At 29.6% G+C, this 15,329-nt stretch overlaps 3 protein-coding genes across 3 annotated transcripts; all 3 read left to right on the forward strand.

The window, feature by feature from the left end:
• Window positions 1-2,691: 2,691 nt before the first annotated feature.
• On the forward strand, window positions 2,692-3,222 carry OCT59_017989 (uncharacterized protein; the record flags this gene model as incomplete). The annotated part of the gene is made up of 1 exon (XM_025313614.2): window positions 2,692-3,222. The coding sequence occupies one exon, from the start codon at window positions 2,692-2,694 to the stop codon at window positions 3,220-3,222; it is 531 nt and encodes a 176-aa protein (XP_025186943.1).
• Window positions 3,223-6,847: 3,625 nt separating this feature from the next.
• On the forward strand, window positions 6,848-8,892 carry OCT59_017990 (uncharacterized protein; the record flags this gene model as incomplete). Its single annotated transcript, XM_066148464.1, has 9 exons — window positions 6,848-6,980; window positions 7,049-7,088; window positions 7,157-7,325; window positions 7,429-7,540; window positions 7,612-7,736; window positions 7,797-7,891; window positions 7,962-8,593; window positions 8,655-8,739; window positions 8,817-8,892. The coding sequence occupies 9 exons, from the start codon at window positions 6,848-6,850 to the stop codon at window positions 8,890-8,892; spliced, it is 1,467 nt and encodes a 488-aa protein (XP_066004392.1).
• A 2,015-nt stretch (window positions 8,893-10,907) lies between these two features.
• On the forward strand, window positions 10,908-14,103 carry OCT59_017991 (uncharacterized protein; the record flags this gene model as incomplete). Its single annotated transcript, XM_025310032.2, has 7 exons — window positions 10,908-12,575; window positions 12,650-12,823; window positions 12,908-13,147; window positions 13,225-13,426; window positions 13,488-13,665; window positions 13,784-13,915; window positions 14,001-14,103. 7 exons carry the CDS (start codon window positions 10,908-10,910, stop codon window positions 14,101-14,103), a joined length of 2,697 nt encoding a protein of 898 aa, XP_025186945.2.
• Between the last annotated feature and the right edge of the window lie 1,226 nt (window positions 14,104-15,329).

The raw sequence follows: 15,329 nt of genomic DNA on the forward strand, positions 1-15,329 counted from the left end.
GAATTTTTGTAGATGTGAAAGAGAATCAAAAATCCTTTGTTGATATGATAATACACATGTTAGTCCAAGGAAATCGTTTCATTTTGGGATTCGATATTAGAACGTGAAAAGCGTCACGCTACCGAAGAACATGATTACAAGACACTTGAGCAAGTTCGAAGCAAACATGTCTCAATTGGTGGTGCTGACGTTGCTAGAGCGCAACGAGAAAATGCTCATTCCGAAGAATTAGCTTTCATCTTATATAAGCGTTGATCGATAGCTTATGTATTTGTTATTTTTGTTGAGTTTGTTCTCGTCAAAGGATAAAACGTATTTATTAAATTACCAACTATAATAAAGAAACATCCACCGCTCCGCCGTCAAGTTGACAGGCGCGGGACACGGTGGCCTACCTTTACGTGCAGAACGTTCACCGTCAGGTTGACAGGCATGAGGTCGTTCTGTACGTACCTCTACCACATCACCGTCAAGCTGGCAGGCATGAATGTGGTAGGCGACTGCAAAGAGGAGGTCACCGTCAAGTTGACAGGCATGATAATCTCCCCTTGCACTTCCAGACACAACTTGCCGTCAGGTTGACAGGCGCAAGTTGCGTGGGCAAAATACAAGTTCGTCCCAGCATCGCCATAAAAAATTCACGACCACGTGATCATAGTCGGTGTGTGAAATCCTATTTGATATAACTAAATGAATAGTATTTATTTTTATATATTACTATAAAGTCCTCTATTTTTTGCTATAATTCTGATAAAGGCTTACTTTTAAAGGATACTTACTTTTGGAACTTTATGGTAATTCAATTTGCATTTTTAATTTGTATTATTTAATATTAAAATATTGCATTATTTTAGAAATTTTCATTAAAAATTTTTTCATTAAAAATAATATAATTTGAATTAACAGATAGATTTTAGCAGAATTTTATATATTTTTTTATGAAAAGTATTTTATATAAAAATATAAACTCAAATTTAAAACTACTATTAGTAATATTTTTGTATTGTTAGTACCTTAACAGGTTTTTCTGTAAGTATGGTTATTAAAATTACAATAATTTATATTAACAAAAGAATATTAAATTACCAATTATTCAATATTATGTGAAATATGAAAGTAAATTGTTACACCGAACACTCCAAGTCATGCTTTACAATACTGTAAATATAAATTTTATTATAAAGAATGTATCTATTTATATGACTTTTCAATTTTTGAGATAACATGGTAATTAGTCATTATTGTATCGATTGGTTATTGAGAAGTTTCAGTGAAAAAGTACGTGTCCATTATACTTGATTTTAAATTTAGTAATTTCCGTGCGAATTCCAATGATATTAAATAATAAATATTTATTATTTTATTTTTATCTGAAAAAAAAAAATTATAATTCCGAAGTTGTATAGTTGATATGATTACGTAAATCATTTATCATTTTTTATTTAGCCCCAGATAAAATAAAAAAAGAAAATTTCAAAAATGTATGATTACAATTTTATAAAAATAAGAATTCTGAATAAAATACCTAAATTGTCTTGCTACTTAAATTGGACACATTGGTCAAATTTGATAAGATGGATCATTTGAGCCAAATGTATTTGACGATGGCAAGATAACTAATACTACTAATACTAAAATGTTAATATTCATAAAAGTTTGAACAACTTTTATTTAGTAAAAACCTGTTAGAAACAAAAATAAAACTGATTAACCAATTAAAGATTTCAAGTGTTCTCATAAATTTTTGTAACAAAATTCGGGGTAGAAATTTTTTTAAGTCGTATGACTCGTTTGAAACATATAAAACATATTGTTTGTTTATTTTTATTATGTTTCACACATAATGTTTGTACCAACTTAAATTAATTATTAATTTTTAATAATTTGTTTTTAAAAAAAATATTTAAAATAGACCAACATATTTTTATAATAAACATAATTTTTTTGACTATTCTTTTTACAGAATTTTATTACCTTAAAAAGTTTTATTGAAATACGCCTCAAATGATCATATTGTTATTATACTTTTTTTGTAAAATTCTTTTAAATGTTTGGAACAAACATATGGCATCTCTTTACCTTAGTTTGTTAAAACGCGAAAAAGGAAATATCACGATTTGATCTGCATATTATATCACGGGACTCGGATAAACTGAAAAGATTCTTACATTTATTTTAAAATAAAAGTTAATAAATAAATGCTGAAGATTTATTAATTATATGAAATATGCTAAGAACTAAATACAAAAATATAAATATTCGGTGAAATAAAATCATATAAAATAATTTAATATTATAGAATAATTTTAGCATCCATCAATCCACCAATCCACAAATAGGATTCATATGCATACAATAGCAATTTGCGTAACATTGATTGATATTTGGAAGTTTTTATTTTATTAGATTTTTAGATTTGATACAAGATTCTTTTCTTGTTAAAATGAATTATATTAATTGTTATGCGCAATATTCTGTGTAATATTACATATACTAGATCAATGCGCATTTCTTTGTCGGGTGTCCCTTGATTTAATGATAAAAAAAATTACTATTGTTCAGCAGATATTTGTTACATATTTTTTTTCCACCCGTTTTATCATAGAAAAAAATTTATATATAAATGCTATATTTTATTTCTTCATGGTTTAAAAAATTATTTAATCCATTCCCCCTTTTTAAATAATACCAATGTCACTAGTTAATTCTTTCTCAACCGAATACTTGGCAATTTCATTACATTCTCGGCTGGATAGAAGAAATATATTTCCACCATTATTTAATGATCCGGAATTATACGTTCCTCCAGCAGAAGATAATTTTCGAAAAAGAAGGCCTCCTAATCCATTTTTAATATGTAAAAAAAATGTCCATGAAGAAGCAAAATTAAAGGGTTCTTATAATATGCGTATAATTACTAAAGCTACAAGTATTTTTTGGAAAAATGCTTCACTTGAAGAAAAAAACTGCTATAAAACTATAGCTAAACGTGTTGCCGATATTTATTATGGAAGAAAAGCTTCTTTTTATAAAATTATTACTTTCCAATTATTACCGCCTACTCCTTCAAATTATTCGGTGGAAACAAATCCTTCCTTTTTTCCTCCTACAACTTCTCTTTATCCATCTACCGTGAATAATAATTATCCCATTTCTTTTAACTATACTCAAATTGATCCAGATCAATTTGTACCACCATATAATACTTTTATATTTATGTAGGTTCTTTTATCTGATGTTTTTAAATATTCTTTCTTTTGAACCAAATTTTTTTTTTTTAAATTATTATTTAGTATATTTATTACATATTAAATATTACAGTTAGTTGTTAAATTTAGTGAAATTGAATTAACTTTCTTTAATTTTAAATCAATAAATTCATAAATTTTATAAATTTTACAAAAAAAAAAATACAGTCAATGATTTGTAACTCCTGCTTCAAATAATGTATCATTTTTACATGGAAAACAATCTTTTTTTTTGTTCTCACGCAAATAAAACAAATATGTAAGCACTTACGTTAATAAGTCATTGTTTTGGGTAATAAATTAATCCATATACGGAAATCCAATAAATCAGATAAAATCATATAAAAAAAAAATATACGATTTGAGGCGTTTTTGTGTACGTGTAACAGGACTGTACAAGCCGTAGCAGAGTAGAAGTATAGCAAGACTTTGATAAATATTTATATTTGAAAGGAATACGTAATTTTTATGAATAATTTAAAAAATATATAGTATATTGAATATCGGTATATTTATGCATAATGTTTGTATGACTAAGTTATCATATTATGCCATAGTTTATTAGTTTATTAATGATTACACAAATCATTTAAATCATTTGCAAGATGAGTCATTGATAAAATTATATATAAAAATATGTTTTTTTGTATTTTTTTTCAAAATTTTTTGTAATTTCTTTCAAACTTTTGTAATTTCTTTCAAATTTTTGTAATTTCTTTCAAACTCTTGTATTTGTTTTTCCATACTATTGTATTTTTATTTTTTTTTATCATCATAATTATTTATTAAGTTAAGCAAAACAGACTTATAGATAAAAAAGTTGAAGGGGTGAATATTTCTAGTATTTTTTTTGTATTCTGCTAACTTTTCATTTTTTTTTTTTTTGACTCTAACTTTATAACTTTTTTTAAGCATGGCTACTGTACGTGAAGCTTGATTTCGTTTTGGACATTGGTTAATATCATATGATTTAGGTGCAAGGGCATTAACCGATTCATTCGGTTCCCACTCCAGGTATTGTATTATGAGCAAGTCATGAGCGGGTGTGGCTGTCAATTTAGGTGCAAGAACATACCTGACTTATATATTTGGTGTCAGTGATATCATGACAGTAGAGATTTATTCACTTACATTTTATATGAGCTTTGCTCCTTAAGGTTAATTGAGCTTGAGAGTATTTGCTGATTCTATAGTTCTGTTCAAATATATCAATCTCAAAATAGTGGGATGTTTTATAATTTAGAAATCTCAACCTCATGATACCATCTCTTTTCCAGAAGCTTTTTTTTATATGGGGTATCTCTTCCATCTGATACCAACCATGCTAATGTTGTCTTCCTCATTTCGACAAAAGCTCTTGTGGATTTTATAACTATGGTTTATGAAGTGTTAAAAGCAAAAACTCACTATCTATCTTTTTTGTATTATTATCCGCATGGTAGGTACTACTTCAATCATTGCATATGATCGTATTATATTAGGGCTTGACTATGACGACGCAGAAATTATTCGCAAGGAGAAAATTTATGGTCGTGTCGTCCTTAAGTTGACCAAGAAAGATTTTCGAGATTGTGGTATGCCTGGCGGAACTGCTGTGATACTTGCGAATTTTGCCAAGGAATGCACTACCTAAAATTCGAAGGAGATGCCTTAGGATAAAACGCTCATAACAAACCAGGAAAAATACCGGTACGACTTTTCACACAAGGGACGAAACATCCAGTAATAACGTATTATACAACAATTTTCCCAATAAACGCAGAAGGAAAAAAAGTCACGCGTAACTCTTGCCTATTATTATTCTGGAGCACCACTTCTATTTACTGATATCAATCAAATGACAATAGTTGAAAGTGGTTTTGGGCGTTTTCAGTCAGTAAATCCACCAACTGCCTCTCATTTTGAAACGATGTGCGATAATGAAAATATATTGTGCATTCTTCTCGTACAGGACTAAGAAAGACTTAAAGAGGTGTTAGGGAAGTAATCATTGAAGGTTTCAGAATTGTCCATTTGATTAAGTATTTCGGTGAAAGAGACCATTTAGAACACTTTGACATTCTCGTGCAACCGCCAAAGAGGTTAATCGCGTATTGAAGTTTGGGTGGGATTATTTTTCCCTCCTGCGGTACACTGCATTGATAATTTCTGCTTTTAGCGCAATTATCCTTTATACACTCACTTATAAAATTTTTTTAGAATGAATCTTGATTAATTTATTCAACTTTGCAAATAACTTTTGATGATTGACTATCAACTTTTCATTAATATCACAAAAACATATAGAATACAATTTATCTTCACATAAAAATGAAAGATATAATAAATTCCAATCAGTTCAATAATGTGGCTAGTTAAGTCTGCATCAGCTTTTGAAAATTGTGTTGCCATTGTTAAATGTATACGGTATGATTTTAGAAGTACTACTGGGTTTAACCTATTTGTTTCTTTTTTAATAAGTAGAAATTTGATGTATTCACATAATAATACAACAGTGTAGCTCGATTTGTATTATTATTGTGAAATTTTCGTTTAAAGAAGGGTAAAAAGGAGTTAATTTATATGTTAATATATTTTTATGACTTAATTTATCGGTGACTTAGAAAAACGTATTTTATTTTATTTTAGTAATTGACATTGTATTTTTCGCCCAGTTTAAAATTTTCCTTTTCCACGGACACACATGTTGGTACATAATATGTAATAATTTCCTTTCATAATTATAGAGACGATTAATAATATACGCAAATGATTTCCCTGATTTTTCTACGAATAATAATATAATTTTGACGCGCTCGCAAATAAATAATATTTTGTTATGGTATGTGTATTTGTTATGGTATTGTGCTTTATTGTCTTTTAGGTATGAAACTTTCTTTCTCACCTGTTTGGCTGTTTCTCTGGATGACATACTATACAAATACAACTAAGCTTACAGGTACAGTACGAGGTCACCTAATAAAATATAATATCTATAATATTTTTACTTTTTTAAAAATTTACCATTAAAAAGTCGAAGGAAATTTTTTATAAATTAGTTTTCATTTTATCTACAATACAACTGTAAAATACTAAAATTTATTATCAAACATCTTTAAAATTACACTTTTACATCTTAAAAAAAATTTACGTTAAAGATTTATTTAATTGTTTCAAAATAAATTAAAAATTCAGCAAGCTAAGTGGTTTTCAGTAAATTCTGTCCGGATTATAAAATAAGATTCATTATATAATTCGAAATTTTACTATAATGTTATAATGTAATTAATACCAAAATTTATTCATGTGATATTATGGTATTTCGGTAGTCGGTACGATTGGCATCGTACCCATTGTAACTGTACATAATTAACAATACCTTACTTATTATATCATATCGTACCATACTATTTTACTATATACTCAGGTTTTTTGGTGCTAAATGTACGTGATATAAAAGATTGTATAATTAAAGTTTATATATAATAACATTTTATTATAGTTTATGATAAAATGCATTTTCTTATATATGATTTAATCAATAGTTTATACTTTCAATTTCTACCGTTATATTTTAACGTTCTTATATGCAACTATTGAAAGTGATTTACTTAACTGCAATGTCACATTCTTCTTATTCGTTCAAAACATTAAAACCAATTATGAATTCTTACCCGTACTTTACACTTCAACAAAAACTTGAAAATATAGATGAATCTTTGAAAGAAATAGTTCTTAATTATATTCAATTCAGTAAGATACCGTTCTTCTACTTTCTTACAAAAAAAGAAACCTAAATAACAAACTTCTCGTTGATTTAGTCATTAATGTGCATTCGGCTCAAAACAATGATATTATCAAGTATATATTATATTTATTATAATAAATTTTTATTTATGAATAGAAAGTTATATATTCTATTATAATAGATCTAACACATCATACGCGTTAAGACTTCGTGAATCCGAAATAAAAAATAAACAACTTCAGTCTGAAAATATTGGACTAAGAGTTACTGTTGCGCAATTAAGAGCAAAGGTTGAAAAGCTTAGGTGCCAAAGAGCGAAAACGAATGACAACTTCAAAGAAAGTGTTAAGGTAATCCTTCTATTTTACTTTTTTTGAATGAATGAATGATATATTATATATATATATATATATATATATATAATGAAGGTATTTAAATTGGTTGCCATTTTAGTCTGCAAATGACAAAATTATCGCTTTGGTTCAACAATTACAAAGTGCTGCAGACTCTTTAAACACCATCGTGGACCCTGAATCAGCTCGAGGCTCCAGTTTCATTTCCGATGGTAAATAAGACTCTTGCTAATTCCGTTAAGGTTAAAGGTTAACTAATTTCTATATGTTAAAAAAAAAATAGGTTCGTCAATATTAAGTTCTTCAATTGATCTACCAAATGGTGGTCTCTATGCTACAAACGGAATTCAATATCCTGATACAGACACTACAGAGATGAATATGCATAAAAAGAAGTCTATTAATTCGGTAATATAATCCTTTTTAAGAATTTTTATGCGTTCATTCATTCAATCTGAATTTTAATAGTTGACCGCTTACCGGAATGAACCAAAAGACTTGATCCCAATCAATGAGCAAGAAGATCCAGAATCTTTAATTTCCGCATCAAATTCGCATAAACTGTGAGTTAATGCTCAACGTATACATCTTTAACTTCTTTGCTTAATGTCCTTTCTCCTTTATCTTTTGAAGCGAGCAAGACGGAGATGAATATCTGTCAGAAAAAGCTGAAAGAGTTCAGGCAAAGATTCCTCAAGAGGAGCAGCAGAGGGATGAATCACCATCAAAAAAGAAATTGAGGCGTGCTAAGAATGGTAATGATTTACTACCATTACGAGAAAAGGATTCTAACTTGGAAGTAATATTTGCAAAAAAGGAAACCAATTTCAAGCAACAAGAGGCTGAGCAACACACCGAAGGAAAATATTTATCCGTGGATGTCGAAACGGATCAACTTTGCCAAATGAGTAAAATTCAAGATTATACCCATGAATCGAAAGAAAGTGTTGAATCTACTACATTTCTGCATGTAAATAGAACATCTCCATCTCAGGTAGTCTCATGTAATCCTCACGCGGTAGCAAGTTATGAAAAAAGATTTACTAATTCTTCATCTATCGGTATTACAAAGCATCAGCTACAAAGTGTGGCAGAAAAGGGTAAACCAGGTGTTTTGACCCCGTCCCAAACGATAATGTCCAATACAAGTTCAATAAACAGAAACGAGAGACCTTTTCAAGAAGAATCTTATGAGATTAATAACTTAAAACTAGTAGAACAAAATATGGAAATATCGGAAAAACATAATAAAAGGCAAACAAGAGGTATAGCTCCATTACACGTTTTGTGCATTAACATTTATGAACGATCTATAGGTTAAACCAGAATTTGTGACAGGGATGATAAATGAAGGAGAATCTCTGGGAAGAAAAAGATCCAGAATAAATTATGCGGAACCAAATCTTCGCAGGTTGGTGGATTTCATTTTTTAACTATAGGTTTCTACCATGGATTTAACTAGTACGTAACATTTCTTATTTGTTTAAGCAAACTACGTAAAGGGGATCCACATACCTATACCTTAAAAACAAATTCTCAGAATAAAGGTTTACGATCACCTTAGTTCCAATGATTAAAGTGTTAAGTAAATTAAGAAAACCCGAGAAAAAATTTATAAAAATGTGGATTTCAAGATTTCAAAAAAAAAAAATTTCTGAAAATGATAAAATAATTCTCAATTTCGGGTTTTCGGTACACGATCGATTGCTTATAAATAATCTTTTTTTTTTTCTTTCGAAAAAAAACTCATTTGATTATTTGTTCTATCCTACAGGTAAATCAAGGGTTCGCACTATAAGTTTGCACAAAATTTTATTTTCGTAACATCTTCAAAATATTTTGAATTATATTTTCAACATCATTTTTAGTACAAAAAAAAAAGTCAAGCTTTTAAAGAAATAACTTTCTTTCTGTGTAAATTAATACCAAATTTACCGTTAACTAGATAAATTCTTGGGTAATTTCGCGAGTCATAATTAGTAAAATCTTATTAGATTGAAAATCAAAAACAAAAGCCTCCTCACAATCGATCTCTTCTCTTTCATGTAATATTTCAAAAATATAATAAATAGTTCGGTTAATTCCAATTGTTTCGGCTCTATTTAAGTAAAGAGAGTTTGACATAAAATAATTTACAAGATAAAAAGAATAATTATATGTACTTAACTTGAAGAAGTTACACTTTATCGCTCAATAGGAGATACAGGAGATAAAGAATCGCGTTTTATATTTTTTGGAGACAAGTGAAAATGAAATATAAACTGATAAACTGAATAATTATGGCGAGTATATATGACAAGTTATGACCATTATCATGCATTACCGGATTTATTATGTATAAGAAAATGGTGAAGTTTGTTTAAGAACTTGGATAAGATATTTCCTAATCGCTCTGTGGTGTTAGATTTGGAAAACAAGAAAAACATAAGAAATTAGTTAAGAAGTCTGAAATGTTTTAAAATCCATGATAATTGAAGAGTTAACATGGCCAGAGCCAAAAGTTTATCTGCTTAACAATTTTACTCTCAATTATAAGAACCGTAATTGTTAAAATTCATTTTTTATAGAATATACAAGCCTACACTTAAAAGCCAAATTAGCAGAGCAATTGCTGATTGCCTTTACTTGCCGATATTTTGAAGATTGCCAGCATTTGCTTTTTGTTCGTTTTTCTGTTAAAAGATAATCAATAATAACTGCTGGAATCAAGTAATATTTTCTCAATCATCAACAATATAACTAATAACGACCTATAGATCAGATTAACTTAATAGCAATATGTAAATAAGCCACTCCTTTCTGCGCCTTCATACTAAAGTTACTGTAGGAGTTAAAACAATTATAACTAATGTAAATAATCCTATTAAAATTTTAAATACTAAATGTTATATGATAAATTGTAAACCTATATAATAAAAATATACGTAACACGAAAGATTCATTGTTTAATGTTTTAATTTCCGAATTTTCCGTTCCTGTGGATTAATAAGACAATTTTCTCTTTTTGGTATCAATGAAAAGGTCAATTACGAAATTGGCGTTTTTTATGTAACTTGCCGGTTCGTTGTGTTACTATTAAGTAAGCTATTTCGACGCGACTTTTATAATATTTAATATTTAAATACTGTATATTAGTTTAGTTATATTGGTTTGTGTAATGTCGGAGTATGTCACCTATTATAGTTGTATAAAGTATAAAAAAAGTTGTTGAGAGTTAAATCAGTCGTGTTACAGGTATATGCATTTTCTACAATCACATTATTTAAGAGTTAAAATGGTAAAGAAAAGCTTCTTCGGAAAGTTTAAGTAACCTACCTTTTTACCTGTTTTAAAAGTATAAAAGATCTGAAATCTCGTTTTATTTTATTTTATTCTCATCTTTCTCTTTTTTTTTCATTTCATTTATTTTTTTTTTTAAAAAAAAGAAAAATTATAAAGCAAGTTCTAAGTTTGTATGTATTATATACGTCGCTTATATATTTTATGAATTTTTTTATGCTGCTTCCTAACCTTCTATTTTTTTTTACACCTATTTTTTTTTAAAAAAAAAGAATAAATATATTCTAGTCAACTCAGATAATGGAAGGTTGCAAAGTTCTCAGCTCAAAAACTATACCTCTTCCCGTTCGCTCTATTACTGCTTGCGCTAACGGCATTTTTACCAACTCTTGTCGTCCATTGATTAATAATACAACTCTTCATGACACTCGTTCTCGCGACGTTCGTGACTGTACAGTTTGTTATGATATTTGCCTTTCAAACCGACCTCATGAGGTTAAAGACGCCGTCGGTAACATCTCAATTCGTAATAATGTTGGAACTTTTAAAGAATCGTTTATGATGGTAAAGAATGCTATTGGCTGTTATGTCTTGCCGGATAGTTATAAACCCAATATATCCAGGAAGAAGGAATGCAAATTTGATGTTAATGATAATCGTTATCTTAAACAAAATGGTATTCCTTGTGAATATTATCCTTCGTCCGAAAAATTTAAGGTTAAAACACCCGTAACTAACGAACTCAAATCTGACGTAAAAGAAGAATTCAATCCTAAAGACTTCATACTCGCGGTTAATACACATAACCATATGCAAGATAATCGCAATCCTGTCCAACTTTCCTGGTCAGAAGTTGTTAAAGCCAACTCATCCCTAATGAGTCAACACAAACCAGGGTGTGTTCCTAAAGATAATATGCAATCTGATCTTAATTACAGTCATTATCTTCCGTCAGAATCTGCTAAGTTTAAAGGAATCATGAAGAAAGAATTCAATCCTTACGCTAAAAATTGGATACCTAAAAGCAAAAATATTAAAAAATTGACAAATTTTTCTAAATCCTCGTCAAAATTTGGATCTTCTGTTAAGGGTCATACACCAGAAGCTAAGTTAGTGGATATTAAAGATAAAAGGAGAGAAACTCGGATTTTAATATCTAAAGATTTCAAAAGTAACAGCAAAAGTTTTAAAACCATCAAGAAGGTTAACAATCTTGAAAATGAAGTATGTACACACAGGGTTGATGTCAACAATAATATATATTATAACAGTGGTATTCAGATACCAAATTATCCAACATGCATCAACCCTAAAGACGTCAATGTTGAGGACATTACTAGCGAAAATAAAGAACAAGACGCGACAATGACTGTTTTAATGCGAAAGAGATCTATTGACGAAGTCGAAAGCGCCGGATCAATCCCTAAAAAGTCAGAATTGCATTATACTGGCAGTCAAGTGATGATTAAACCCGCGGGAACTGCGAATTACAGTGAGGTTGCGTCAAATGCAAATAGTACGGTACCTTTCGTTGCGGATGCGTCTATTTATTGCCTCGAGGATTCATTAATCGAATGTCCTGTTAATAAATTCGATTCTCATAATATAACAAATAAGAAAATAATTTATAAGGGCAATGAAGAAACCATAAAAAAAGTCAGAGAGGAAATAAAAGAAATAAATATTCGCGAAAAAGAAGAAATAAATAATGATCCATCACTTAAAATCGACATGTCATTTGCACAGCTAATAACGGTCAGAGAAACAATAGAGAACATAAAGCGTAGTAATGGATTGTTCATGGTTTCTTCTGGAACATTCGAAGTGGCTGCGGCTTCGACAGTAAATATGACGAAACCACCTATCTGGTCTGGTTTGCATTGGGTTTCTGAACCTTCGCGATGGCTTTGTGTCTCAAATTTCCCATTCGAATCTGAATATTATCCGGATTTGAGACTTTTATTTGAGGTAAGATATGATTTATGCTTTAATAGTATGTATTCTATCGGTGTTAATAAAATTTTATCTCCAAATATTTCTAGGCATACGGAGATGTTCGGGAAATACATTGTGGTTTCAATGGAATTGCATACGTCTTCTATTACGATATTAGAGATGCAATAAAGGCGCAAAACTTGCTCAAACATAAAGAAGCACCCCATAATAGAGGAAGACTCAACGTCAGGTTTGGTCAAAAACCAACAAATATCAATAATGTATGTACAGTACAAGTTACGATTATTAGTATTGTCGTTTGCTATATCTTTAACGCACGCTAATATTATCAAAATTATTAATAGTTGGTGCACTTATACCCATCGATAAACTTGCAAGAGCTTCAAAATGAAGGTAGCCTGATCATTTCATACTACGGTGCATACGCAAGTGAATCTGCAATAAAAGCACAATTCAGCAAATGTGGAACTATTAAAGAATTCAAGTCACAGACTTACGAGGATGTACGAGTAATAACCCTCGAGTACTACGACTCGAGAAATGCGAATTCAGCCAAAAGGTCCTTAAATGGACAGAAAATACAAGTAAATTATTCAACTTGAAGCTTCTTTTTTTTTGTTGAAGATGTTAAATTCGTTTTAACCATTATTATTAATAACAGGGCGCGATTTTGGCCATAGAATTCCATGATCCAAGCGCACAATCGTGGGACATAATAACTAACGAAATCTCCGGCCGTCAAAAACCACCAAAACCAGCCATAAAAGGTTATCCAGCGCCACCAGTAACGAGTACTGTGCACTCGTCTGGGAATAGAACAATTCCCTTGAGAAATCGTATGAATCTCGAAAAAGTCAAGCAAGGTACGTTTTAAAAACGAGCTGCTCATAAATTAAATAATAATTCTCATATTATATATAATAGGGCTTGACGTTCGGACTACATTCATGGTTCGAAATATTCCAAATAAATACACGCAAGAAATGTTGATTGCAGAACTTAACGACACACATAAAGGAAAATACGATTTCTTGTACTTGCGCATCGATTTCACAAACAAGTGTAACGTTGGTTATGCATTTATTAACTTCGTGGATATCAGGTAAATAGATTACTCATTTAGCACTGTGTAAAATACTCCGTTAACTTTGTACGATATTTTACCAGAATTAAGATTAAATTGAGTTAAATTCACAAAAGTTCTAAATTTTATCTATTAGCGCGGTGATTTCTTTTGCAGAATCGCGCGTAGGTCGAAAATGGACCTGTTTTAATTCTGACAAAATCTGTGAATTGTCATATGCAGATGTGCAGGGATACCCTACACTCGTCGAAAAATTTAGAACCTCAAGGTATTTAATCTTTCTCATATCTAAGTCACATCAATCAGTTTCTTATTGTGGTAATAAAATTTAAAACTCTTATATTCTCCTATAGTATAATGAGAGAAAGACCGGAATATCGGCCGAAGGTATTCTTCACTTCGGGGCCCATGAGAGGCATGGAAGCTCCTTTTCCATGTTCTTTGGCCAAAAAATAAAGATCATTCTGAAAATTGGGAAAAAAAAGCGTGGGTTCTTAAATATATACTTACATATAATACCTACCAGAAGCTCATCAAGCTAGCATTTTCCCATAAAGACTGCTAATCTTGTACTACGTTAAAAGAGTATTTAATTTATTTACAAATCATATTTGATTTATAAATTATATATATTTTTTTAACAAGCAATGTCCCTAACCTTAGCGGGGCTAAAAGTTATAATAGCCCATTCAACCAAAAATTTAGACCCCAATGACTCAGATTCAGGTCCATTACTCATGAACATAATAATCTTATGGACCTCCTATAAGTTCCGTAAAATTTTGTTACTAAATAAAGCCGAATTTTATTACTTTATAAATTTTTTTTATATTTTATTTATATTAAGTTAAATTAAGAACAAATTATGAGAAATGTTGTATAGCTACACTTATTAATATTAAATCCAAAAAGGTGCCATTTATTTTGTCTGTATTTTAACATGATGTGTTCAAACAAGAGTTAAAAATTCTTATGCCGATCATTTAATGTTTGACCAGAACGAAAAAAAGGGTTGTATAATAATTGGGTGCATTCACAAATTCGTTGAGTTTGGCGCAGGACCTCAAAATATACATAAAAAGGTCCACAAAAAAAAAAATCATGAAAATCTTTCCTTTTATAGATAGTGCCCGGTGGAAGAGTTGAAGACTATTATTTTTTTTTGGATACTAACCGAAATTATAATAATTCCGGCCCTGACAAAATGCGTACAGCCCTCTGACCTTTTTATATATATTTTGGGGTTCTGTTGACGACCCATATTCACAAAATTAAAAATTCAATTTGGATTGGTCCAATGGATTCAAATGGATTATTCAATTATTCAATCCGTACCATACTGTACGTTTACCATACCACCATTTCACATGTTACATATATATTTAATTATGAGCTTAAAGTTTTTCTTTTATTCTTTACTTTTTTTGTGGGTTTAACAATAATGTAATACAAAATCTATAATCTGATCTAATTATTTATGAACACGGATCCCCATTATTACCAAGTATTACCATGTAACAATGCAAAAGGTTTTTGTTTTTATTTTCGGGGATCGTTGTATTTTAAAAATTGGGAACTTATGACAGATCCGAAGCAGTATTATTGGACCTAAATAATTATTATATAATAAAGCAAAAATAAAATTAATGCTATTATAAATTAAATCAATAATTTAATTAAAG

This window comes from Rhizophagus irregularis, chromosome 27, assembly GCF_026210795.1.
Source record: "Rhizophagus irregularis chromosome 27, complete sequence".
NCBI classification, from domain to species: domain Eukaryota; kingdom Fungi; phylum Glomeromycota; class Glomeromycetes; order Glomerales; family Glomeraceae; genus Rhizophagus; species Rhizophagus irregularis.